Genomic DNA, 20,647 nt, shown 5'->3' on the forward strand with positions numbered 1-20,647 from the left:
ATGCATAGAAATGCCTGAAAATCATTGTTATTAAGGTTAATAATACTGTAGGAACAAAAACAGGCCCAAATTATGTGGTTTTAGCTGTTTTTATGATTTTTTAAAGAAAAAATCCAGATCCAAAACCAAAACACGAAAACAAAACACGAAGGAAAAAAATCCAAAACCAGATTCAGATCCAAAACCAGGGGAGATCCAGATCCAAAACCAAAACAAGGGGGTCGACGCACATCTTTACTTTAGAGCAGGGTTCGTCAAAATGCGGCCCGGAAGGCAATTTAGTCCATCCAGCCCCCTCCCCCTCTCCACAGCATGTATGTGGTCCACTCAGCTCCAGCTGTGCTGCATGGCTCAGGTGTCAGATGGGCAGCACCTTTAAGCATTAGGATGCTGGCAGTAGCAGCAGGCTCACGGCAGCGGTGGCTAGGAGGAGGATCTGCATGGTGCGTGTCACTGATGTGACCTCCTCCTCTACATGCAGTAGGTCACTGTGAGTCAGAGCCAGCAGGGAGCGTTGTTCTCCAGGGGTTTTTCTCTGAGGGCTGGAAAAAGAATGTTTGCTGTCCCACAGTTCCACCTCTTTGTATGGGCTCCCGCAAAAAGGCTAACTAAGGGGGGATTGTGAACTCTGATGGGTATACTTAAACTATAAAGGACATCCGCAGGGGGCTGATTCTAGAAGGACTTGGGAAGCAATGACAAGAGCTGTCTGATGGGGATGTTGTTATGAGACCGGCGGCCACGATGTCGCCGTTCTAAATCCCAACGGGGGAAGCCTGACAAGGTACTTGAGATAGGCGTCTTAATCCCAAAGGCCACATTCCAGAAGGATGCTGGCCCGAACAAGGTAAGTCCGGGGGTGGGGGGGGATCTTAGCTGTTAGCTGCAGGGGGGGTAGCTTTAGACAGTGTAGCGAGGTTAGGGTTAGCTTTTGCCCTTCTGCTCCACGGGAGGTTTCTGTCCTCCCTGAGCTCGCCTGTGATGGCTTTGTATCTGCGTACGTGATCGCAGTGCGATCGCAATACTGGCCTGGGCACTGCGGTCCACCGGCCGATCTGCATTCGCTGTTGCAATTGCGATACAAGATGAATCAGGCCCTATGTACCTTGTGAGGGGGATGTAGTTATGAAGCCGGTCTCAATCCCGACAGCGGAAACCCAGCAAGGGATTTAACATAGGAGTCGAAATACCGACGCCTATGTTAATCCCGACGCCGAGGACGCCAGCCCGAACGAAGGTAAGTCCAGGGCGCCATTAGCAATTAGCCATGGGGGGGTGGAGGGTTAGGATTAGTGAGTCTAGCCGGGTTAGGTTTGGGAGGGGGGGATTAGGTCTAGGCACCCCTAAGGGGAAGGGATAGGGTTAGGCACCCCTAGGGGAGATTAGGGTTAGACACCCCCCCGGTTGGGGTTTTAGGGCGCGGTAAGAGGGGCTTAGGGTTAGGCACCCCCGGGGGGGAGGTTAGGGTTAGGCACTAGGTTGGGAGTTCAGCGTTAGGCACTACTAAGGGAGGGTTAGGGGGGGGGGAGGGCAGGGGAGGGTTAGGGTACTTACCTGCCCCAGTTGGGATCTTCATCCGTCGGGCATCCGCTGTCAGGATTTGAATCCTAAACAGCCACCGGTATTTCAATCGCTTTCCTTGTAAGGTGCTGTAGACCCCTTGTGTCGCCATGTAAAGGGTAATAATAATGTGTTCTACTAGCATTAAGCACACAAGTAAAAGTCATGTAATTAAAGTTAGCGGGAACAAGAAAAAAAAGATTTTATCTGGACTGTCCCTATATTGAATCCATAAAAGGAGTAGGCTCCTTGGAAACTACTAGACTGAGTGTGGGTGCGATTGAACTGATCACAGTGATCATTATGTAAGTTCTCCAGGTTTTCTGTGTCTCTTGCCACTGATAATAGCTGTGGTCGGAGCCATGTTCTTGTGGAAGTCTGCGCCAGGGCCGTAACTAGGGTTGAGCGACTGGTGCTGCCGCTCTGTGGCACCTGTATTTGGCTTGCAGTGTGTCTGGAACGGCATCCGGCAGAGTCGCAGCAGAGCCGCCCAGAGTTTACTTGGAAGTCGCCAAGTGCTCAGCTTAATCCTGGTCTTGGTGGCCCCACCCCCTTGATGTGATATCATGACATGATTTTAATAACAGGGACGGCACATGGAGGATTTTCTCCCTGCTATGGCCCTGGTCTGAGCATTCAGATGGAATATGTTGGAACAAGGATTACCAATTTGGAACTCTGTGCTAGACATCCTGTTTATCAGACCTTGTGATTTCCACAAGAACGGGGCTCCGACCACATCTATTTTGATCTGCGGCAAAAGACACAGAAAACCTGGACGTAACTACACAATGGAGTGAGAAGCCATAGTGCTGCAGCGACAGCTTTGTAACTTAACTGAACCGTGAGTTTCTCACAAACACTAAAGAAAAAAGTTGCCAAGTCGCAATTTATTTGAGAATAGAGAAAAAGCTGTGTACTTCTCCACTGAAACTGGGATATACTTTGCTAAATTCATTGTCAGCATGGTCTGTAGCGCCATTCAGATTGCTGTTGTTACAAAACGGACCAGCTTACCTATAAGGAAAACTACACGTTACCATCTCAAGACAGTGAAGAAAGGCCACTGTTCACCTGTTTAAGCACTTAAGAGACTCAGGGCTTCATTCAGAGGCGGCCGTACGGTCTACGACCGCCTCAATGTTTGTCCAGTGCGCATGCGCACGAGGGAGCCGGCTCCTTCGTGCGCATGCGTGAGACCCACTACGACCGACAGCGCCGGTCGTAGCGGGTCTCTTTCCAAAGGGGGCGAGCTGTCGATGTTGATTGACAGCTCGCCCCGTTTGGAAGGCGGGCCGGGAGGGTGGCAGCCCAAATGGAGGCGTTCCCATGGGAACGCCTGCCGTTTGGGGGAGGCCCCACTGACATCACTAGTGATGTCAGTGGAGAGCTTCCGGCTCTGACAGAGCCAGAAGCTCTCCGGGGCTTACGACAAGTGAGACCCTACCCTAGGGTCTCGTCGTAAGCACCGATGGTCGCGATGGTCTATGACCATCGCGACCATCACCCTAGCTGTTGTTAGAGCTGTGGGTGTAAACCCACAGCCTAACGACCGAAACAGAGGCGGCCGGTCAGGATGCAAGTGGCCGCCCAGTTTCTGAGCGACCACTTGCATCCTCCGACCGCCTCTGAATGAGGGCCTCACAATGGTCGGCTCGTTTCCAAATGCAACCACACCATTTCCCTTACCCCACCCTATCAGCATTTTAGTGCAAATACATTATTAGTTCATAATAAACAAATTTAACAAAAACTATTTTAGCAGTATATATATATATATATATATATATATCTCAATCAATCTGCAGACAGAAAGAAAATAAAAACATCTAAATATAGGACATAAAAAAAAGAAAGAAAAAAGGGGAAAATCAGCTCCGAATTCCAAAAAGAACAAAAGAGAAAGAAAATAGAGAAAGAAAATGCAGTCCGCCAAGTACAAGAGAACCAAATCAGTGCCCAAACCCATTGGCCGAGGACCAGAAGGATCCACATACCATAAGGTGGTAATTAATTAGGAGGGGTGAGATGCGATAATATCCCTATAGGTCCCCGAGTCCTTGAAATCCAACCAGCGGAACCAAGTATCCCTGAAAACTGGATAGTTCCCATCCACCGAAGATACAATATCTTCCATGTCCATGTAGAAGTCAATTTTGGTAAACCAGTCCTTAACTGTTGGAGGAGAGGAGGAGCGCCAGGGGACAGGGGACAGATGGAATAACCAAAACAACGGGTCAGAAGGAACCGGTTCTCCTATAATAATAGCGGAAAGTCTAAGAACCTCGGACCAAAATGGGTGGAGAAGGGTGCATTGCCACCATATGTGAAATGGGTTGCCAGGGGCATTAGAGCACCGCCAGCAAATGTTGGGCACCCCAATCCCCATCCTGGAAAGAGTGTCCGGACACCTATACCAACGGGATATTAACTTGTACTGAGTCTCCCGAACACCAACACTGGGTGAGCAAACATGTGCCAAATTAAATATTTTAGCCCAGTTGGCTTCCCCCATGTCCCCACCTAACTCCAGATCCCAAGTTCTAGTGGTAGCCGCCGCTGCTGCTATGTATCCGGGCCACCAGCGGGACACGCTCCCGCTGTGGCTCCGGAACTACAATGTACAGGAAGCAGCAGCCGTGACTCTGGCTGCTGCTTCTATGTACCCAGGCAGCCCAGCAGCCCCCCACACACTCCCACACCGGCCTCAGCTCCTCCTCCTCGTCCCCCATGAAGCAAGTTTTCATAAGGGCCACAATAGTGTGTGTGTATATATATATATATATATATGTGCATATACGTATATAAGTATATATATATATACACATATATATATATATACACACATACATATATATGCGTATATATATATATAAATGTGTATATATATATATACATATATGTATATATATATGTATGTGTATATATATATATATATATGCATATATATCAAGATATATATATGTGTGTATGTATATATATATATATATATATATATCTATATATCTCTCTCTCTCTATATATATATATATATATATATATATCTATATATGTATATATCTATATATATATATATGTGTGTGTGTATATATATATATATATATAATATAGCAAAGCCTATGATTAGGGATGGCAACCAGCCATCGATGGTTTGCAAACCATCGATGGTCTGACTGAAAACAAGTGGTTTGCCATTGCTGGTGGCCATCAATGTTGCACCATCTATGGCAACCCTCAATCGATGTTTAGGAAACATCGGCAGATGTGGTCTACACAGATCTCCTCGATCAATCGCTAAACAATTGATGGTTTCTAACGATGGTTGAACCATCGATGGTACAGTTGTCAATGGCCATCACTACAGCATAACATAAAAGTCGCTATTTTTATGGTATACTGTGTTTTAAAAAAAAAAATTTGCAAATAAAATAGTGATGGATAAGTTTAAAATTATGTTCTTGACCTAATTCAATCATAAAAGAAACCGACAATTTTGGAGCGTTTTTTGGAAAAAGAATTTGTCAGTTAAGTGGTTAAGTAGCGAAGGCTGGAGCTAGATTGGGTATCAGAGCCCATTGTGAATCATTCAGACTGGATTGGCTCCTTCCTGACACGTGACCAAATCCAAGATGGCAGCGCCCAGCACCAGGCAGCGTTTGCATAGACTCCCATACACAGCAGCTCCAACATGCCAGAGACCCAGCGCTGCCTCTCAGGGACCTGCCCGCTTACCGCACTAACTGCCAGCAGCCTGCACCCCCGCCAGACGGACGGGTAAGTCCCGGACCCCCTGCGGACCTTCAGAATGGCTCGTGATAGCCATCTAGCCCTAACCGCAGCCTAACCTATCCTTAAAATCTGGACTGTAATGGCAGTGTTTGGGGACCTCTGCTTTAAGATATATATCAGTTACCAGTGAAACGTTGTTTTTCATTCTAATAGTTGGTATGGTCACAAATTTGGATGTGGCCCTTAGATCGAATTAACCGCCATGTTACCTACCCGTGCATGCCAAGAATCTATGCCAACCTAGCAATAGTAAGATCCCAGTGATCATGCAAGGTCAATATATCTCATAGAGTGCAATGTCTATGTGTGGGGGAATCTTGAAAGAAGGAAGCATACTATCCTAGGTAGTAATAAATATGGGAGACATTTATCAAAGTTTCCAAAAAGGAAAAAAAAAATATTGCCCATAGCAACCAGATTCTAGCTAAGTGAAGTCCATAAAAAATAGTTTGCTAAATTTGCAGTGATAGAACTGTACTGGCCTGCACAGAGCTCTGACCTCAACCTTATCGAAATCATTTGAGATGAAATGGAAGGCCCAGCCTCACTATGGGGGCGATTCAGACCCGGAGGCAAAGCAGCGCACTTTCGCTGCCATCAGAGGCAGGGTATGCAAATTCCGCAATCGCATGGCAAGGCTTAAGGACGCCCTCTATGTCTTAGAGAGTGACGGCAGAGCGAACGCACACCGATCTAAAGACGTTTCCCTTTTCCTTTGCAGCACACATCATCTCAAGGAAGTATATGTAATATCAGTAACATCGAGAGCCATCGGAGCTGCTCGTGGCCCTTGAGGTAGACTCTACCCTTCCGCAAGCACTGCGATCACTGCAGGCTGAAATACAACCAGGTAATGTGTACAATGACGCCTCGATGCTAATTATGCACGCCCATGAAACGCCGTTAGAACACACAGGCACGCCTGCGTTCACACATCCACATCCCCGTTTTCATAGACCATCCCGAAACCACCCAAACGGCACTGTTACTCAAATTATTGGTCAGTCTGTGTACTACAAGCGCACGATTCCCGATCGCAGTGACTAGCTCGCGCACTGCGACGCATGCGCAGACGGGCAATTATCGGCCATAGCGTGTGTCCGCGGCTTAGCGTCTGGTTCTGAAACAGGCCCTATGTGTGGCTGAAAGGAGCAAATCTATGCATCCATGTTCCAAAATCTAGAGCAGGGGTTCTCAAACTCAGGGCCTGATTCAGAGCGGCGTCAACAGACCGCAAAGAGCAAGCGCTCAATTTAAATAGCCAGCCCCTTTTTCTGAACGAGCGTCCGCAAATAGCGTCCGGCTCTGAATCGGGCCCTCAGTCCTCAGGACCTCACACAGTTCACATTTTCCAGGTCACCCAGCAGGTGTATTCATTACTCACTGACACAATTTAGAAGATCATCAGGTGGAGCTAATTATTTGACTTGTGATTGTGAGGAGACCTGGAAAACATGCAAAGTATGGTGTCCTGAGGACCGAGTTTGAGAACCTGTGATCTAGAGCAGTGGTTCTCAAACTCGGTCCTCAGCAGCATACAGACCCGCGGGCTGCACCTTTCTTCAGCATAACCCCTTCCTCTACACCACCGACAGAGGCCCTGCACGCCGCCGCCGCGGGTCACTTGGTTCTCTCACCCTGGCCGTCGTCCAGAGCCACACACAGGCACAGAGCATCTCTATGTACCTGTGTGTTGCTCTGGACGCCGGCCGCGGTGACGTCATCAATCACGCGGCATGCCTGAGGAAGAAGGAGGTGCGCGCCAGGAACCCTCCTGGTGGAAGCCAGCCTGGACATCCTGAAGATAGGTAAGTAGTATTGCGCAGGGGAGGGGGCACAGCATATGGGCGCTACTGGGGGAACTGTATAGGGGGCACAATATAAGGGCATTACAGAGGGCACAGCATATGGGGCACTGCATAAGGGTACTCCTGGGGTACTGTATAAGGGCACTACTGGGGTACTGTATAAGGGCACTATAGGGGCACTGTATAAGGAGTGCTACTGGGGGTACTGTATAAGGGCACTGTATAAGGGGTGCTACTGGGCCTACTGTATAAGGGGCTCTACTGGGGGCACTACTGGGGTACTGTATAAAGGCACTATAGGGGGCACTGCATAAGGGGCGCTACTGGGCCTCCTGTATAAGGGGCACTACTGGGGACACTCCATAAGGGGAGCTACTGGGGGCACAGCGTAAGGGGCTTTAATACAGGAGGCATTGCATAATGGGCTTTAATATAGGAGGCATTTCATAATGGGTTCTAATACAGGAAGCATTGCATATTGGGCACAACTACAGGGGGCATTGCATAAAGGGGTATTACTAAAGGGGGAACTGCATAATGGGCACTACTGGGGGCATTGAATAAGGGGCACTACTATTGTGGGCATTGTGTATAAGTGTCAATAATGTGGTCATTGTGTAAAATGGGCACTAATGTGTGTCAGAACATAAATAAGGGACACTACTTTATGGTGTAATGTGAATTTCTAGCACTATGTGCGGTGTAATGTGGATAAGATTATGCTACTGTGTGGCGTAATTTGAATTGGGGATAGTATATATATGACCATGTCCCTTTCTTTCAAGATCACGCCCCTTTTTTGCGCTACACGCCTTAGGCTTTTATTGATAAATCACCGGGGGAGGGGGGTCGTTCCACCACATCTCTAGGACCACTTTGAGCACTGCTACCCAGAATATCGGGCGTGGCATTGTCACGCCCACCGGGTGCGCCTGGCATTCTGTGAGCACAGTGTGGCTGCTGGACTGGTGAGGGGGAAGAATTCACGGAGCTGCGCACCTTGGTCCCGATTTTGTATTTTTTTTTTGGTGGAGGGGGGGTGGTGTCACCGTGCATTACAGCAACGGGTGAAACCAGCCCTAGTGACGCCTCAGGGCGCCGGCACCATTTTCCTGGAGTTACGTGCAGTATCTACTTAACGCATACACCAGCAAGAGAGGGAAGGGTTCTCTCTTGAACCACCCCTGCCAGCAGGATATGGGGGCCTCAGAGAAGACAACCCTGCATTGCCAGTCCCGCTCATTTCTGGGCCCTGTAGTCGCTGCATGCACTGCACTCATTGTACTTTTGCCACTGGTGTACAGATTCCATTTCAATGCACTTACTTACCAATCAGTGTTAACATATGAACCATTGCATGTAGCTGTGTAATGCCGGAAGGTGGCATTCTGCTCAGGACTGCGTGAGAGAAAACATTTTTAGAGAAAGAAAAATGGTCATTTAGAAAATGGGACAAAGGCGCTTTGATCCCACAGAAGTACCATTCCTTGGACCATACTACCATCACATTGCATGAATCATTTTTAGCACAGATGTTTAGTACCACTATTTCCATGATCAAACACATTTTCACTACACAAACCTTGTAAAGCCCATACAATTCAGACACCACTTTATGGGGCCTATGTATCAAAGCTTGATGTGAGATAAAATTGTGAGATATATATCACCAACCAATCAGCTTCTAACTTACATTTTGCAGGCTGTGTTTAAGAAATTATAGTTTGGAGCTGATTGGTTGGTGATATATATTTCACAATTTTATCTCACATCAAGCTTTGATACATATGCCGCTATATACGGCTAAGAGTGCAGCTACATGCTAAAGATGCTGATGCTTGGCTACAACTGCACACAAACCCATATTTTAGGCAGGTGTTGTAGCAAACCTACTAAAGAGGACAAATGGAGATGTTGCCCATAGCAACACTTTCTAACTAACATTTATCTAGCACATTTTATAAAATGATAGCTAGAAGCTGACTGGCATCAGAATATTTTGCTTCTAGCTGCAATCTAAGCAATACATAAAGTGGTTTCAACCCCTTAAAACATGAAAGCTTGCACTCCAACATACCCCTCTCTATTGTATTAGGATTACAGCGTTAGCAAAACACACCTATGCTATTTATACAGCACGTCCTTTGTTATGCCCACATCACCCAGTGTAGATGATTACCAACATGCACCAGACAGCAACAACACCACTGGGCTAGTAATGTGTAGTGCAGGGGTCTTCAACCTTGGCCCCCCAGCTGCTGTGGAACTACACATCCCAGCATGCACTGCCATAGTTTTAGCATGCTGTTATATCAAAAAGGTGGCAATGCATGCTGGGATGTATAGTTCCACAGCAGCTGGAGGGCCAAAGTTGAAGACCCCTGGTGTAGAGCTTATTTCCATTCCAGTACGGTAAATATAATCTGTAAGAGGGCGTGATGGTAATGATCATGAATCACACAGTCACACAGCCAGCCAATGAGCATCCATCACACGGCCAGACCTCAAAATATTATGCATCACATGGTATGCCAGCCAATGATCAGGCGTGACATGGCCAGACTGCCAATTATGGCGGCCGAGTGTTGCCATGGTAAAATGCTTTGCTGCTACGTCACTGGCGGAAGCGCCTCACTCTCGGCTCGGCCTGATTGTCAGTGCACCGGGCTGATGATGGGGTGGTTGCTCCTTGCGGCCAGCGGCCTCCTGCTCACCGCCCTGGTGCTGGGGATCAGGCTGTGGCTAATGCTGAGGCGGCCTGATGGGCACCGACCTGGCAACAAAGGCCATGTCAGCCTGCTGGTGGTGGCGGGCTCTGGTGAGTGCTCTGACCCTGCTGCGGTTCGCTTGGTGTCCCCCTCTGACAGAAAGCCATAATGCTAGGTAACCTGTGAACCAGGGGTTAGAGCTAAGGGGCTTATTTATTAAAGTGAGAGTTTTTAGAAAAGCAGATGTTGCCCATAGCAACCAATCAGATTCCACTTGACATTTAACTAGCACTTTCTAGAAGATAACTAGAATCTAATTGGTTGCTATGGGCAACATCTCCACTTCTAAAAAGTCACTTTAGTAAATATACCCCTTAGTTTGATAACAAGGGACCTAACATGCTGGAACTTATAGTTCTACAACAGCTGGAGATCTGTCACCTGCTGATGTGTTAGGCCATATATACACCTGAGCCTTATAAGTGAAATACTCTGCTATGCTTGGACAAAAATAAAGGGAAACAATTGCTGGTACAGGAATTAGTATGAAATGCCACACTAACTACACACACTCATTGGCAGAAAAATTAGATAGCTGCTACTATTCCCAGTCCATGCCACCACACCCCATTCAATGGTATCTTCCGCAATTGCAGTACTATATCTAGGCAGAAATATCTGCAATATAATCATATAATTTGCAGTGAAGATGGCAGCGTATCACTATTTAAGCGACTTTGAACAAGGCTTGATATTAGGTGTCAGTGAAGCGCACTCACTCCATCTCTGAAATCAACATGAAATTTGTATTTTCACATTCAACAATTGCAAGGGTGTAATGCGGACACACAACATCAGGGTAGACATCCAACGTGCGACAATTGTGGATAGCATTGTCTGGCATGCATTGTAACATCCGCCCAGCGTGCAATACTACTCCAGAGAGCTCTCGTAGTCCGTGCCCCGTGTTGCTGCTGTAATCCGATTGAAAGGAGGACCTGCTTGTAGCACTTGAGTGTATATGGAAAGCAGATACAGCAGCAATATTCTGTGAAATCTCTTTTATGCAGCTTGAAAAAGGGATGGCATAGATCTCAAAGTGTTGCTGCTGGGTGATTATTCTCCTGTTATACCATCTGACTTTGTATTTATTTATTACAGTTATGATACTGACACCAGAGTTTGCAGGTTTAAGGGTAGGCCTACACATGAACCATATGATAATGTAGGACAATGTTTCCAACCTTTCGGTCTTTAATTATAACACTGTCATGATCAGAAATGTGTTATAACTAAGCACTGAAATGTTGGAAACCTTGTCCTGCATCAGTGTCTGGTTCCAGAAGCCAGTTAACCTACCAGTATGCTTTGGAGGGAGAATACATATATATGTATGGGGAGAATGTGCAAACACCACACAGATAGTACCATGTCAGGTATCGAACTCACGAGCAGGACTCTGAGGAAGTAATGCTAACCGCTATGCCAACAATACTGCCCCTGGATTTATATTGGATTAATTAAGTTTTAAAGGCCCTTTTTATCAAGTATTTAGTTTAGCCCAAGAAACTTATGGTAAATGAAGTTGGTGAGGAAAGTATGTTATATCATGTCAGAAGATCTGCACTGGCAAAAAATATGACAAGTGACTAAACAGTCTCTTACCACAAATAATAAAAGTTATCAAACCGTCTTCTCAGTTAATGCTCAGAGTACTCTATGTGCTTGTACTAGCTCAGATTAAAACATGCTAGATTTGAAAACACCTCTGGGCTCAGGTGCATTTACCCTGTGATTTTATCGGGTGTAGTATAAGAGATCGACAGACAAAAGGTCGACACCAAACGGTTGACCGGCAATAGGTCGACAGGGATAAAAGGTTGACTGATTTAATGTCGGCAGGTACAACTGGTCGTCATTTTTGGAGGTGGGTTAAGCCTATCCCTAAGTATCTAAACCTAACCCTCCCCGCAAGTGCCTAACACCTAACCTTAAAAACATTAATACAAAAAAAGTTGACACTTTTTTTTTGTCTACCTATTTCATGTCGACAATTTTATGTTCACCTATGCATTGTCTCATTTTATCTGTGAACCCTTCATCTGGATACCGATTGTTATTTACAGTGTGATTTTTTATTTTTTTTTGTTCACCGTTTGTAAACATTTTACACCCTATCCACTGCATATTCCCTTTGTCAGCAGCTAATTTTATTATTAAAGTTAATATCCTTGTATCTATTTTTTCATATTTTTATTTGTTCAAACTTATAACAGTTGGGTAGTTACATATTTTGAGGCTTATGTAATAGGTTTGCCTTGTTGTGAGATCCAAACTTGAAGGGAAGATCCGACCAAAACCGAACCGCTCATCTCTATAGTTGCCAACAGTATTTTCTATTATTAAGTACATGTATTGGTGTATTTTTTAAATTTCTTGCCATGGGTGGAATAACTTGTTTTTATCTGCTGTTTAGGTGGTCACACAACTGAAATCCTGAGACTGTTGAGCAGTCTGTCCAAATCCTACTTCCCAACACACTATATTATTGCTGATACAGATAAAATGAGTGAGGATAAGATCCGTTCATTTGAAAACACAAAGAATAAGGGCTCATCCCACCCGTTGGTAAGTCATTTGTTTTGGGCCCAGTGACTCATATGTTCAAATTTACACAAATGTTGCATTATTATCTTTGATTTGTAAGTTTCCGGACAGTGAGCAAAATAGAGTATACATTCAATGTAGATAACATGAATGCAGAGAGTAAAATGGACAACCATGCTGTAGAGAGCTTGCATTCTAATCGGGAGAGGACTTGCCCGAAATGAGAGTGTATACTCACAATGTAAATTGGGATAGTTGTGAGAGTGCATGCGTGAAGCGTTCCCACTAAGCTATTTCAGAGGGGCACCGTAGTAACTTATTCCCCTTCCTCACCTCTGGAGTAACACATTCCGATCATCCTGTTGTAACACATTCCCCTCCCTCGCCCGTGTTGTTACACGTTCCCTTGCTTCACCCCGTAGTAACACATTTGACATTCCCCTCCCTCACTTGTGTAGTAACACATTTCCTTTTCAAATGGAGGAACCACACCAACTGCCAATGATGTTTGACAGCTGATGTTAGTGTATGAGCTGTGCTACAGTCACGATGAGACAGTCAGTCGGATATTGCACAGGGGGAGGACACATTTTAGCCCGTTTAACCCTCTTAGGAGGCGAATTTCGAAAAAAATCCCTTCTCAGTGCGTACCTATGTCATGGAAGGAATATACTCCCCAATTTTCATTTTTCTAGGTCCAGGAGTTTGGGATTTGAGCTTGGTGTTGTTGAGTCAGTTAGGCAGGACATCTGACATATATATATATATATATATATATGTATATATATATGTATGTATATATATATATATGATACAAACGAACCGGCACTCCTCTATTAGAAAAGCTACTTGCTCCGGTGCCCTCGGAATGAGGAAACATGTAGAAAAACTGAATAACTGCGGCACTCGGAGACTGATGTGTAAATAAATATATATTTATTTACACGTCAGTCTCCGAGTGCCGCAGTTATTCAGTTTTTATATATCTATATATGTATATATATATGTATGTATATATATATATATATATCCACAATTGTTTTAAATATTATTGCAATTAACTAAATTTGTCTTTGGACAATGCTGATCTAGTTATTAAGACTCCATAGTTTAATGGCATGAGACACAACATGTGACATATTGACATTGTTATCGAATTGTGCCATGGCAGGAAACAATTGATAGTTTGAACCATCGATGGGCATCCCTACTGTTGGTCAGTTGTATGCAGTGGGCCAATTACAAAAAGGGAGTAGGGGGAGAACATTAAGTGCTATCTCAAAAAAAAAAAAAGAACATTACCACAATTCTGCCATCATTGGCAGAGAAACACAGTACCTCTGCCATCAATGGCAAAACCATTAACCATGAGTGTCAAACCATCAATGGCTGCTAAATGTTGATAGCCGTTCCTAGTGACATCCACCCGTCAGACACTGTTGTGCAGTTAGTTACATGTCTTGTTGACAATTAAACTGTTATCAAAAAGTTCGACTACTTTGTCCTGACCCGCATTCTGCAGAATCACAACAATTATTAAAACTTAATTTTTTTTAAATTGAGTAATTTTGTATTGATATATTCAATTACAAAAGAAAACAAACGCAACACAAAAGAAATAACAATTGGACATTAAACTGTAGATCATAATCTTCAAAGATGAGAATAATACCTCTGAATGCAATATATTCATAAAATAATCAAATAGTAAATAGCAATTAATAAAACACGTGAAAATAGACATTACAGCGTAATACACATATAGAGTAGAATTTACAAAGCAGCGGCTGTTAAACGGCACTCGGAGTCAGTGTAAAGCCCGGCGTGCTTTATACTGACTCCGAGTGCATTTAAAATATTTCCCTGCAACCTGCCGGGAAGCAGCGGCTTACAGAAGCCGCTGCTTTGTAAATTCTACCCTCAGCGTTCATTCTAGGGGGGGCAGGGCGGCTATGGGTAATCCTCTGCAAGTGCGCCCGAAAAATGGGCATGGTCACTAGACAAGGGAACGTGTCCTTTAAATGCACCCCCTCATCATCACTGTACGGGGAGTATCCAGTACTCACGGAGATGCTTAATGTTCACTCTAGCACCCTGCACCTGTCACAACTAATGAAAGTTACTCCTTCCATTCTGGGGTGTCTCTCCTCTCTGGTGCTTCTTGCTCACTCAGCTGATGCATCAAACTGCTGAGATACAGACCAGAGTGTGCTAGAAGCACCAGAGCAGAGAGCTACACCCCAAACAGGAAAGAGGAACTGCACAGGTTGTGACAGGTGCAGGGTGCTAGAATGAACACTAGATGCTGGGCTGCCCCCAAGCTCTCCTCGCAGTGTGACTAGATGGCGTGCATATCTTAATGAAAAAAATTGTTGTAGTGTATAACGCTCAATGGAGCCACTGTCACTAGTAGGTGGTGACCTCATTGTAAGATGCTTTAAGGTGATGATCTGTAGTTATCTCTGTGATTTTGTCCCACTGTACATCCAGAATGAGGCATATCTTTCTTTAATACTAAGAAAATGGGAGCGCCTGCACTTAGAATATATATAAAAATATTACAATAATATAAATCCAACTCACGTGTTTTCACCATTAGTTATTTAATAACAGTATTCCAATACATGCATATAAATATCACAGTAAAAAATAGAAACAATGCCTCATGAGTTATGTATAACACCACTTTCCTTAGAATTATGTAATAGTTGCAGTTCCGTATACAGTTACTAATTTGTAACCGGGTGGTAACTGAATTGTGCACAGTGTATCTCTTATTCAATAATAAGTAAAAAGACACAAAGTAACATCTTAATCAAAGTAGATATTAGTGGGTCCTATGAATTGTGTGGCGTTTGTTCAATAAACCTCCATTATAGGACTCTGTTTGGGGTATTCAATATGGGAGCGAAAACATCGTTTTTGCGTTAATATCGGAGCTATTACGTCATTTTTGGAGGTTTTACTCTTACACCGTATTCAATTTCAAAGACTTTTCGCAGTTTTGAAAAGTCTTTGATAGAAAACGGGGATAACTTTTCACCATTGAATAGGTGTGGAAAAAAAGTGCAGAATTGGGGTTTAGGGTTGCAGGCTTAAAAAGAAATAGCCTGCACCCCTGGGAATGACATTTAAAAAAGAACTGTGCCAAAAAAAGTTTTAAAAAAAAATAGGGACACCCCAAAAAATGAATTTAAAATTTGGGGTGAAAAAAAAAAAATGGAAAAAATTGTTAAACAATAGGGAAATAGGTTCAGGGCTATTCTGCAAGTATGCGGCAGGTGTTTTCTAGAATAGATTTATAGCGGCAGGTGCACAAATGCAGAATTTTTTAAAACTAACTTTAGGGACTTAAAAATATGCTAGTACCCATTTTCATGTACCCCAAATTTGATGGGACCACTTAAAAAAACGAAGAAAATAACCTAAGTGCTCTTCTGCATCACTTCTTCAATGTCGGGAAAAAAACACTTGCTGCGGCTATTTAAATCCCCGACTTTCATTTACAGGCTAAAATGGGGGTACCCATAGTGATCCCCCATGTTTTTACTACTTTAAGGGGGTCTTACAATTTTTTTAAGGAAAAATTCGTAACTTTACGCAAATCCAACTTCGGAGGATCCCGTTTTCGTTAATTTTATATTGAATACGGGGATAAGCGGGAGCGCGCCCAATACTTTAACGCAGGTAAAAACTCCGATATGAAACGTTAACTTCGACAGTGAATACCCCTCTGTATCTTGCTGTTTTACCAGATTGTAATTACCGTATGGTTGGGGCTCCACATTGCCTGATATACTGTAGTCTCAGTAAATCCGCTACTTGTTGAGTGGGCTTCAATGAAGAACATGCAGCAGTGGATACAAATATCCGCCCCGCTGTGCTGTGCAGCCGTCGGCTGTATTGGCAAGTCCCGGTTTACAGTTTCAGAGATTTTTCCAGCTGTGTGGCGCGCGTGGTATAAGCTCACCTAGGCAATGCTGGTATGGTCACGTGGTTTTCTGGAGTCCCAGTATAGTAGATTGTTGCATATCCTAATCACATTGAAATACCACAACACTAATTTGGCAATATTCATTAATAGTGTGTTAAAATGAGTTTGTCATCTTCAGAATTTTTTTTTTCAGTTTAAATAGATTGCACATGCTGTGATGTTTGTCTTGTGCTTACCTCTAGGTGGCACACCACTCTAATATGTTACACTTACTGCACAAACTGGATTTAGCTCCCAGTTTTATTGTCATCATTAACTATAATGCAATAGGCCACAACAACATACAAAAATAGATGTTAAAAGTGGCATAAACAAGAACTCCCAGGAGGTCAGACTTTTTTTGAGACCAAAACGGGGAAAATAAACAAGGAAATTTAAAATTAAAAGATTAAATAAACACTAGCTGTTGCCCACGGCTTCGCACACGATAAAATCGCTTCTGCCAACATTTTGTTTATTTGAGGTGTTCTAGTTGTATTGCTTTGCATAGGGACCCTGTCGCGGGAGAGGTCCACATGACCAACAGTGCTATACAGACTGGTGGCAGCTGCGCCTTCACCCACCACGCACACGCACACACACACACACACACACACACACACCAATGTCACTGTGTGCCCTGTGCACAGACTGCTATGTAGCCTATCCTATTCACCCATCACTCACACCAATGTCACTGTGTGCCCTGTGCACAGACTGCTATGTAGCCTATCCTATTCACCCATCACTCACACCAATGTCACTGTGTGCCCTGTGCACAGGCTGCTATGTAGCCTATCCTATTCATCCACCACTCACACCAATATCACTGTGTGCCCTGTGCACAGACTGCTATGTAGCCTATCCTATTCACCCATCACTCACACCAATGTCACTGTGTGCCCTGTGCACAGGCTGCTATGTAGCTTATCCTATTCACCCACCACTCACACCAGTGTCACTGTGTGCCCTGTGCACAGACTGCTATGCTATCCTATTCATCCACCTCTCTCACCAGTGTCACTGTGTGTCCTGTGCACAGACTGCTATGTATCCTATCCTATTCACCCACCATTCACACCAATGTCACTGTGTGCCCTGTGCACAGAATGCTATGTAGCCTATCCTATTCATCCACCTCTCACACCAATGTCACTATGTGCCCTGTGCGCAGACTGCTATGTAACCTATCCTATTCACCCACCATTCACACCAATGTCACTGTGTGTCCTGTGCACAGACTGCTATGTAGCCTATCCTATTCACCCACCATTCACACCAATGTCACTGTGTGTCCTGTGTACAGACTGCTATGTAGCCTATCCTATTCACCCACCACTCACACCAATGTCACTGTGTGCCCTGAGCACAGACTGCTATGTAGCCTATCCTATTCACCCATCACTCACACCAATGTCACTTGGTGCCCTGTGCACAGACTGCTATGTAGCCTATCCTATTCACCCATCACTCACACCAATGTCACTGTGTGCCCTGTGCACAGGCTGCTATGTAGCTTATCCTATTCACCCACCACTCACACCAATGTCACTGTGTGCCCTGTGCACAGATAGCTATGTATCCTATCCTATTCATCCACCTCTCACACCAATGTCACTATGTGCCCTGTGCGCAGACTGCTATGTAACCTATTCTATTCACCCACCATTCACACCAATGTCACTGTGTGCCCTTTGCACAGGCTGCTATGTAGCCTATCCTATTCACACACACACACGTCACTGTGTTCCCTGTGCACAGACTGCTATGTACCCTATCCTATTCACACACACACACACACACATGTCACTGTGTTCCCTGTGCACAGACTGCTATGTATATGTACCCTATCCTATTCACGTGAACGCTGGCCCAAAGCTCCTCTCCTCCTACCGGCCACGCGCATGTTGCCACATATATCTCTTGCATTGATGATGTCAATAAATTTGTTTTTGTTATTGCTCAGCTTTAATTTGACGGATTGAGATGAAACAAAGTGCAGATTATTCCTGGGCATTTCCACTACAAAATGATGCAGTTTTCATGAAAATCAGTTTAGTAGTTTGTGCGCCAACTTGGAACAAACAGACAGACACAATGTTCTTATTATATTCGTATAAATAATACAATTACAGGATTACTCTTCATGTATTGATGTCATTCTTAGTGGCAAATTGATTAGTATATCTAGTTTTTGTAGGGTTAATTTACCTTTTTTAGCCGTATATGTCTACAATACTTATAAACGAGAATGTCTGTTTGTTTGTTTGTTTACCTGATTGTGATGAACTCCACAACCACTGAACCGATTGGGATGCCTTTCTCACCATTGTGTAGGTAATTTTCCTAAGAAGGGTTTAGGCTAAGGATCATCATCACTATCGGACATCAGGGGGCTGCTGGCAGGGCTCTGTGGGTGGGATCCCCTGATCTGCTCCCGACAAGTCTAAATTATTTTCTGCCCTAAGCTCCGAAGAGGAGCTCTTGCTGTGAGCAGTGAGAGGAGTAGACCTTGCAGTAAAGAGGGCAGCTGCCACGTGAAGAGACCCATTACAAAAGCGCTGGCAAACCTGCTGTTCAGGGACTCCTTATGTGCAGTGATCGGTGGAGCTCCCTGTCATCTGTAGAGGCTGCATTACTGTCCTCAGGGACGAGTATACAGGAGGGCAGTCACTGAAGAGAACAGCGGAGCTGGCTCAGTACAAGTCCCTAGAGGTGGTGTTACGGACTGGGATTTTTGTGGAGGCAGGAACAGATTTAAATTGGAAAGTTGGTTGTTTTATAACTAAAGTCCCAATGTAAATAAACTTAGAACCGGGGTATGTGGATGATAGGTCACTGTAGTGGGCGAGAACAAAGTCAATGTCCAGAAAAGTGGCAGAGATGTCTAAGAAATGATGCAAATATGGCTGAGATATCCTGTAGAATGGCTTGAATGAGATATCCTTGATGAATGGCTGAACGAGGAGTTAACGACAGGTTCAAAACACAGGAGTGGGTACCCTGTGGGAGACAGGGCAGTCACCACCGGACTGGAGGCTGTGGGACTGGTCAGAGTGGTGCTGGGAGATCTGTGGTAGCCAATTAGCTGACAGGAGGCAAAGGTAGCACCGCAGCAGGAACAAGGCTTAGGAGCACAGGGAACTCTCTTACAGCATATGCTAGAATGCCTGCCTGTATGTAATAACTAGTGAGACAGGATCCAGTAGGTTGACGCATGTACCAAGATCTATCTCTCCATTGGATAATTCTGTATATAATAGTATAGCGGTACTATGCCATGAGGTAGAATGTTCTTCATAAAGGGGGTTGGGCAAACATACTCTTTATTTTAATGTTAGATTTTTTTTCTGGGTATACATAATTTTGCACAGCAAACCTAATACCTTTCTCCAAAATTATAGTTATTTCACGAGTTGAAGATGGATACTAAAATGCTCGCATGGACCATTGCCACCAGTGATTGAATTCTGATTACAAATCTCTTTTCCAATTAATTTTTTTTTAAACTATACTTCAGTGACTGGTAGAGCCATAGCTTTTAGTTATCAATAGGGGTTTCTACTTATGCATGTTGATAACCGCTTTACACCAAAAAATAGTTTTTAATTCTACTCCTCTCCCTCCTATTATGGCAACAGTCTGCAGAGGAGGAAAAGAGAGCATCGGCAAGTGTTTATACATGCCGGCACCTCCACCGGGCCGATGACAATAACGCCGCATACACACATCGTGTAGTCTGTATGCGGCTTAACACAGCCAGCATTCCCATCTACAGGATCCTACAGGATCACACCCACTGTCTAACCGCAGGTAAATGCACGTAGTGACATACAATAGTAAAACAATGATGCAGAGGAAGTTGAGGTAACAGCAGACAGCATTAACTACTAATATGGTGATTGTAGTAGGAAGACAGTTATACAGAGTCGCTAAATAGGGATAATAAGAATAATGTGTATAACTTGAAGATAAGAGGAGTAGTCTAAACATCAATAATTGTGACAAATATATCCAGATGAGGGGAGGACTGCTTTATCATGACTTGGAATAAATGACCGGCGTCTATATCTAGATGCCTGTCATTTCCCCAATGCCGGGAGACCAGCGCCCGGCATCCCGTTCGAAGGCATGCCGGGCGTCGCGAGAGGAAAGCTGCGGGGGGGGGGGGAGGGTTAGGTTTAGAGCACCCGGCGGTGACA

At 44.5% G+C, this 20,647-nt stretch overlaps 2 protein-coding genes across 4 annotated transcripts in view; one reads left to right on the forward strand and one right to left on the reverse strand.

Annotated features, from left to right (window-relative positions):
* Positions 1-9,389, reverse strand: part of TLCD4 (TLC domain containing 4) — an 89,976-nt gene extending 80,587 nt beyond the window's left edge. Inside the window, exons 1-2 of the mRNA XM_088446810.1 lie at positions 9,277-9,389; positions 8,487-8,555 (exon numbers count right to left, since the gene is read on the reverse strand). The gene's annotated coding sequence lies outside the window, so the exon portion shown is untranslated. The remainder of the gene's footprint in view (positions 1-8,486; positions 8,556-9,276) is intronic.
* Positions 9,390-9,770: 381 nt separating this feature from the next.
* ALG14 (ALG14 UDP-N-acetylglucosaminyltransferase subunit) overlaps positions 9,771-20,647 on the forward strand; it is a 44,495-nt gene continuing 33,618 nt past the window's right edge. For 2 of the 3 annotated variants that reach the window (XM_088446812.1, XM_088446813.1), the window contains exons 1-2: positions 9,771-9,975; positions 12,342-12,493. In XM_088446812.1, the coding sequence (XP_088302938.1) occupies positions 9,828-9,975; positions 12,342-12,493 (300 nt within the window). In that variant the 5' untranslated portion in view covers positions 9,771-9,827. Of the gene's footprint in view, positions 9,976-12,341; positions 12,494-20,086; positions 20,259-20,647 lie in introns of all 3 variants that reach the window. The other variant, XM_088446811.1, reaches the window with a different exon arrangement.

Source organism: Taudactylus pleione, unplaced genomic scaffold, assembly GCF_031769625.1.
Source record: "Taudactylus pleione unplaced genomic scaffold, aTauple2 ptg000406l, whole genome shotgun sequence".
In the NCBI taxonomy this organism is placed as follows: domain Eukaryota; kingdom Metazoa; phylum Chordata; class Amphibia; order Anura; family Myobatrachidae; genus Taudactylus; species Taudactylus pleione.